The sequence below is a fragment of the Cynara cardunculus genome (assembly GCF_001531365.2).
Source record: "Cynara cardunculus var. scolymus isolate 2C chromosome LG 3, CcrdV1, whole genome shotgun sequence".
NCBI classification, from domain to species: domain Eukaryota; kingdom Viridiplantae; phylum Streptophyta; class Magnoliopsida; order Asterales; family Asteraceae; genus Cynara; species Cynara cardunculus.
In genome coordinates, this window is record NC_037530.1 from 1,019,662 (window position 1) to 1,027,744 (window position 8,083).

Genomic DNA, 8,083 nt, shown 5'->3' on the forward strand with positions numbered 1-8,083 from the left:
CAAATTTTCTGTGATACCAATTGAACCCTTAAAAAAGCACATAAACAAATTGATATATATCTTGAGTTGTTGATGTCCAACACAAATACAATACATACATACGTGCATACATACATGCATACATACATACATACATACGTGCATACATACATACATGTTTGAAATACATTACGATATCGTATATATGCTCGAAAACCGGGTGTACATACTTTCAAACACTTCACATTGCCGGATTACCTGCATCCGTTTAGCGATCGTAGCACGATCATGCCAAGAACTTATGAAACAAGGCCTCGAATTTCGCCATTTCTTTGCTCGGCAAAGCTACCAACACATTCACTTCGTTATCGCTTTCGCCAACGATATCCGGAAACAGTAAAATGATATCTTTACGATGATAAACCACCGGACAACTGTACCTCGGTTTCCCCCATGGATACTCCACATCCGTGAACCCTAATCGCCACCATGATGAAATCAGAAACTCGCCGGCCGGAAACCCTTTGTTCACTTCTCCCCAATCGATCACGGACCGTGCGTATTCGCCCGTCATTCGGCTAGCGCCTTCAGTCATCAACTCCACGAGTTTCGAAAACGGGCTTTTTTCAATCTCCTTGCAGGGCGCGGACGCGTAGGCGCTGAGCACCGCGTTGCCGGCGAACGAATGCGGTAGGTTGAGCCGTGAGCGGATGTCGACGGCATACAAGATGGTGGAAACCCGATCCGGGTCGTAATCGGTTCCGGAGGATAACGCTTTGCACCGCCAGACATGGGCTGCAACCACATTGAACCCCGTGACTTTGGCTCGGGTGGGAATGGGTTCGTCTTTCGCCTTCTGCTTCAAGTGGGTTATGTCTTTCGAGGTCAAATTGAAGATCTTGAAGTCGAGTTCGTCTTGGCAATCGAAAACCGTAGGGTTTGGGAGGTCGATTCCTTCCGGGATCTTGAGCAGCTCGGGGTGGTCGAATTGGACGTGTGGCGGTGATCGTGCCGCCAGGAGGTGGCGGTCGTTGCACGGAGCGGTGGCGAGAGGTTTATCGGCAGCCAAAGAAGCAAGATTTTCTAAGAAGATTTTAAAGCTTATGCCATCAAAAGTCGCATGGTTTGTCGCAACACCAATCGCAAAACCACCACACTTGAAGGATGTAAGCTGTTAAAAAACCAAAGAGTATATTTGTTAATAACTTAACGAAACTGTGGTTGTTTGTTTACCTCTTAATAGTTTCATTAAAAAATAGCATTTGAATCGTTTAAAAGTGAATCTTGTTTGATAAAAAGAAGCCTACCTCTTAATGGTTCTAAAATTCTCTGAATGATTTTGTATCCTAGCCCCCCTTAACCATTCAGCGTCATAATTTCATTGTAAACAATTACCAAACAATTATATATTTCATTTTGCATTATATCATGAGAGCCTCTTAATCATTCTGCACCAAACCATTCAACAACTGTCAAACAACATTTTAATCATTTTGACTACTTAAATGACTACAAATGACTCTTTGATAGTGACTTAATGATATAGAAAATGACTTATTCAATAAGTTTTCTAGGGGGGTATTTTTTTTGGTAGAGAATAGGCAACTGAGCTGTTTGACAGTTGCTGAATGACTTTGTGCAGAATGATTAAGAGTCTCTCATGCTATAGTGCAAAATGAAATATAATTGTTTGGTAATTATTTACAATAGAATTAGGGTGCCGAATGGTTAAGTGAGACCCAATACAAAATCATTCAGATGGTTCTAGAACCATCAAGAGACAGATTTTTTTTTGCCAAACAAGGTTCACCCTTAGCGATTTAAATGCTGTCTCTTAATGGAACTATTAAAAGGTAAACAATTATTCAAAATATCAGATATTTAAGCGGTAGTTTATGTAATCGTTAATTCACGAGGTTCATAAAAAACCTTCTAACAAACTCGTTCGTCTAGAACACAGACACGACTTATACATAAAGACACGTTTGCTCATGAATTTGAACTGGGGTCGTTATTTATCGAGCTGAAAACAATTTTGGCCAATTTAGGTCTGTACTTCGACACATGTATGTGAAAGTACTCAGAACTCAGAAGTATAGATGGGCATTTGAGACAAGTGAAACGGGATCAGATCAGTTTAAGACTGATAATGACATGTCTAATCAGAATAATTACGCAGTTTTTATGTTGTCAATGCTTAAAAGCTTCAGACAATTTTATGTACTTAATAAGTTAATATTTAAGGGTTTTTAAAATAGATGTATAAGTTTAAAAAGACTATTTTTTGGACAAATTGCATGAAAAAGTAAGAGACTTTAACTTTATTCATATTTTGGATAACATACTTTTAAAACTATTATTTCGGTATATAAGATGTAAAATTTTAAACATTTAAGTACCCGAGTAACTGGTTGAAACATTAACCGGTTACCATGCTGATGTGTCGAGTGATGTGGTATCCAATTCAGTATTATTTGCTGACGTGGTTAGTGACATGATTTTTATTACTCTAAAATTAGTCTTCAACATGCTACTCGGTTTACTTAAATGTTTAAAACTTTACATCTTAGGTATCAAATTGGAAGTTTCCCAAGTACGTTACCCACAATAGGAATCAAGTTAAAGTATGTTATTTTTTCACGCAATTTACCCATAATTTTATATAAAAATTTAAAAAAATAAATAAATTGAACGATTCATTTTTAAAATATTTTAATTATATAATTAAATTTGAAATATTCAAAATAATTCTCCATTTAAGACAGTTCCAAAAAAGCTGGTCCTACCAGTTATGCTCAATCACTGTAACCCATTTAAGCACGTTAAAAAATTAAAACGATACTGACAAAAAACCGTACGAGACCGACCAGTTAACTGGTTTGACTAAAGACAAATAAAGATAATAATTAAGTATTTTATTAGAACTTAATTATTATTCTAACTATATTTTAGATTTTTTATATTTAAAATAAGATGTTTATTCTCTATTTAATTATGTTTATCTGCAGTTAGTTATACGAATTMAAACATCGAGCTTTAATAAGTTGTACTTACGCACAACTTATTTGTAATCTTGAATTTTAAGTAACATGCATCAATATATTTTTAAAGACTGATCGTATTTCATGCATAAAAAATGATTTTTAATTTTTTTTGTCATCACTAAAGACAGTTCCAAAAAAGCTGGTCCTACCAGTTATGTTCAATCACTGACTTATCTTTTAAAGACTGATCCAGATCAAAACCAATTATACAGTAACCCATTTAAACACGTTAGAAAATTAAAAACGATACTGATAAAAAACCATACGAAGACCGACCAGTTAACTGGTTTGACCAAAGGCAAATAAATTTGGGCAGGTAGCCATTGATTTATGGCAAACCTAATACTGCGGTTATGTACCTTTCATATCGTGACCCTAATTATCCCACCAACATTCATAAATACACTTATTATCCACCTCTTATATATATATATATATATATATATATATATATATATATATATATATATATATATATATATAGTTGGGTTTACGTGAGATCAAAGGTTTTTCGTGAGACTCGTAAGATCAATTTATGATTATTGATCAACTTTATAAGCTAATGATCTAATGGTCTAAAGTTGTACGATGACAATTTTGTGATTATTGAGAAGTCTCGTGGTAATTTTGTGATTATGAATGTTCAGATTGTAAATCTAATATAAGGGTTGAGAATTTGTCTTATGGGTCTCACGAAAAATCTTTGGTCTCACATGATCCCAAGTCAATATATATATAAAATAAAAAAACTAAATATTATATTTTTTTATTTAAATATTATAAAAACTCTGAATATCACATAATCTATATCTATATTATATTATAAAATATTTGATAAAAACTCTTAAAAATTATTTTTTATGTATCAAATGCTGTTTATTGATGCATATTGGTTAAAATTCCCGATTAAAAGTAAATTATGCGTAAATACAACTTATTAAAGTTTCATTTTTGAATTCGTGTAACCAACTACAGATAAACGTAGTCAAATACAAAATAAACATTTTATTTTAAATATAAAAAAATCTAAAATATAATTAAGATAATTGTTGAGTTCTAACATAATATTTAATTATTATTCTTATAAAAAATTATATTATTAAATCAAAAATAAATTACTTCGTTATTAAATCTAAATTAAAATAGTTAATATGAAACTAATATTGATATATTTATTTTCGAAATTTTATGATTTATTCAATTTTATATTTTATTCAAAAATAAAAACATTATCTATTTCTCAAAACCATATAAAAACCGTATTAAAACATCTATAGAGACGGAATAAAACGAAAAATTAAAATCGAGATATATCTCGCTACATTGTGCGAGTACCTTTCTAATTTTGTTAAATATTATTTTAAACGATTTTTGAAAATGCTGTTCGGTTGGTTTTTTTTATTAAGTCTTGTATAGATAAAACTGTTTGTATAGATTGATAATGTTTTTGTTTGGGAAGGGTTTTTGATAAATGGAAGAAACGCGTTTTTCTATTGGGAGGGTTATATATGATTAAGAACTTGATTTTTTGTATTAAGCCCTCCTTGAAAGCTTACTAAATAAGTCGCTTTTTGTATCATTAAGCCCTCTGTCATTTTCATTTCTCAACCTGAACCAAACAACACCTTGTATATCTGATTATAATCTTTTTAGACTCGAATATTGAAATCTAATGGAAACAGTACAAAATTGTTGTAACGAACCTGATTTTATATCTTTTTTTCCCTGTCGACTATTTGTATTGTTCAGATATCGGACCATATATATATATAAATATATATATATATATATATATATATCAAACATTCATAATTGATGATCAAACCACGTTACTAGAACGTATTTCCGTCACATCAATCAACTGATAATTCATCAAAAAGTTAACGTCGTAATCTGTCAGTATTTTTCCTAAGTAGGTGTTATTCTATGTAGTTTTTAAATGGTTACACTTTTTCGAGAGCTTTTTGTCCGTAACTAAGCTTACGAAAAAGAACTTTTGACAAAAATACCTTTTGTTCGCTTATGCAATTACGAGTTCTTAAAAAAACCTGTTTTTTGCTTGTGGGTCCCACTTTCTTGAAGAAAAACTCCGATCTTTTTTTGGATCCTCTCATACATTTGTTCAAAAGATTTAAAGAATACTTCCTACGTCCCCAAATAAATGTGCATATTGAAAATGACTGTGTAGTTATTACACTTTTAAGTAAGCAAATGACAATTTTATCCCTTAATAACCGAGAGCTAGAAATTTTCTCCATCTTACAAATAAAGGTTAATATGGGACATTAAATTTTATTTTTGAAAGTCGACACTTATTTTGGGATGAAGGGAGTATTATATATATATATATATATATATATATAGAGAGAGAGAGAGAGAGAGAGAGAGAGAGAGAGGAGGTTTAGAGGAAAACCGTAAAAAAATAAAAAATTGAGAAACACTCTGTTAACCATTCATTTAGACGATATGCATATGTTCATACACGTTTATTATAAGAAATTTGCCCGGTGTGCACGCATGCATAAAAACCAAAAAGAACTTTAATTAGTTATATATATATATATATATATTTATTTATAGAGAGAGAGAGAGGATGGGAGGTTTAGAGGAAAACCGTAAAAAAATGACAAACTGAGGAACACCCTGTTAATCATTCATTTGGACGATATGCATATATGCATACAAGTTTATTTTAAGGAATTTATCCGGTATGCACGCGTGCATACAAACCAAAAAGAACTTCTATTAGTTGTATGCATATGTATATACCCTTTTAGATGATTGGTTTACTAAGGTGTTCATCGGTTTTTTATTTTTTATATATATATATATATATATATATATATATATATATAATATGGGTTAACAGATACCTGTAAAATGCATAATGGTCGATCAACGATATCCAAATTATCATAGCTTTTGACCACTAGTTGTTTGAACCCAGGGTTGGGATACACCAAGTTACCAATCTCACCCAACTCGAACTCACTCGAACCCACCACAAACTGGGCTCCTGCCCCGTTGCAGTCGAACTCGAACCGTCGCGATTCAGGGTTCAACCTCAACCGTCCCGCCAAGAAACCATACGGTACCAACGCTTTACTAAGCGCTGATTTCAGCTTTTCTGCCACCAATGGTGGCGGAAACTGAGGGTTTGCAACGAAGAAATGGACCGTTTCCACGTTGAAATTGAGAACCTGATCGATGTTCGATAAGAACATCGATCCCGCCTCGGTTTTGGTTTCTTGAGGTGGGAAAATGGTGATGGAGTCATGGATGGTGACTTTGAGGTCTTGGATGATCTTGGGAGAAGTAGATATGGTGGGGGATTGGTAAAGGGTTCCCATTGTGAGATTTTGGTGTAATGGTTTGATCTTGGTTTTCCTTTTTATAAGGGGTATTTCATTTGGTTGAGGGTGACAAGTAAAATGCAAGGAAAAAGGTGGGGGCAATTTGTTTGATTGAGAAAAGACTGGGGTGGGGCGGGGGAATTATTTGACGTCGGTGAAATTCTGTATCTGTATTGTATGATGACTATCGGTGGTGGGGCCAGGTGGGGCCAGGTGGGTCCGTACTATTTGGAAGACGTGTGTTTAAAAAAAAAATCCTAAAAATGTGTATAATAATATAATTGTTGTGATATTCATTGTGTCAACTACAGAAGCACAAGGTATCGATCCATCGTGTTAACAGTATTGTGTAAAACTCTGTATTTTTGCTTTCTACTTTCCGTGCATGATATTTAGGTACAAATCACGTAGACTTCACTGCACTGCATTTTGTGGTGCGGTATGAAACTTATACGGTTTGGACGTTATGCACATGTAGATACAAGTAATTGAAGGTGTTTCTTGTTTTCTACGCACATGTCCATGTTATGCACAAGTGGATACTCGACAAATTGTTCGTATTCACATGTGTATACTTTACAAAAGAATGGTTATTATAGTGTTTCTTAAGTTTTTTTTTGTGCTTTTCTCCTGAACCTGGTCCTATATATATAGCGATCAATTGCGAATCACCCATATTTGTTCAAACCGTGCAAACCACCCGCATTTGTTAATTTCATTGTTTAATCTTATGATTTTTTTTTTTCATGAAATTGTTTAACCTTATGAAATTGTTTTATATAATATTTTTTTGATGAAGTTGTTTCATATATGGTTATGAAATTGTTTCATATAATATTTATGGAATTCTAATGAAACTGTTTCATGTATTTATCTAAAATTAACATAATGAAGATGATAATACCCATGATTAATACTCTTCACAATAAAAATGATTAATCAACCTCTCATGATTACAAAAAAAATGAACTGAGGTTTGTACGATTTGTACAAATAACGTGTTTTGCAAAGTAAACCTCATATATATATATATACTAGTTGTGTACCCGCGCAATGCGGCGGGRGCCATGAATTTTAACGATTTTGAAGTTTCACTGGTTTTATAAGACAATATTTAACGATGATATATGTTACATTTGATCTTTACATATTAATACAATTTGAATAAATAAGAGTTATGATTCTAATTACAGATTATCGATGAAAAAAATTGTATGACAATTTAAAATCCAATATATTTAAAATTCAACATATTTAAACGACTCCACAAATGTGTTTGATTTACACCAAGAGCAAAGAACCAAACAACTTGAGTTTTAAGATAAACACTCAAAACCAATAAAGAAAACTACAAATTTGACAGATCATAAGCTATGAAAAGACCAAAAAAGATGGATTTTAGAATGAAATTTCAACTGTTTACCCTCTTTCTTGTCCAGAAGCACAGATTAAGGTTGAATTAATACATGTATATATATTTCAAAAAAACCCATGAACATATTATACAGTGCAATTTGGACAGACTAATCCCAAAATGTATAGCATATATATAAATAATAACTATAAAAGTATAAATTTAAATATTAAAAATATTTTTTCACAGTATATATGATATATAATAATATAATTAAGTCAAAAACTATTCAATATTAGACTCATTTCGAAGGTATTAACGAGACGATTATAATAGTGTAACTTGTTAAAATA

At 32.3% G+C, this 8,083-nt stretch overlaps 1 protein-coding gene across 1 annotated transcript; it reads right to left on the bottom strand.

Moving 5' to 3' along the window:
* Nucleotides 1–36: 36 nt before the first annotated feature.
* On the bottom strand, nt 37–6,373 carry LOC112510222 (omega-hydroxypalmitate O-feruloyl transferase). Its single transcript, XM_025115561.1, has 2 exons — nt 5,897–6,373; nt 37–1,150 (listed from the first exon to the last, which is right to left on the bottom strand). Exons 1-2 carry the CDS (start codon nt 6,371–6,373, stop codon nt 266–268), a joined length of 1,362 nt encoding a protein of 453 aa, XP_024971329.1. The 3' UTR covers nt 37–265.
* Nucleotides 6,374–8,083: the final 1,710 nt, after the last annotated feature.

Bases quoted from the DNA above. Each gene is read 5' to 3' on its own strand.
- LOC112510222 (XM_025115561.1), bottom strand. From the start codon at position 6,373: ATGGGAACCCTTTACCAATCCCCCACCATATCTACTTCTCCCAAGATC. The intron at 1,151-5,896 runs GTATCTGTTAAC...GTTTTTTAACAG, and splicing joins GACCATTATGCATTTTACAG to CTTACATCCTTCAAGTGTGG.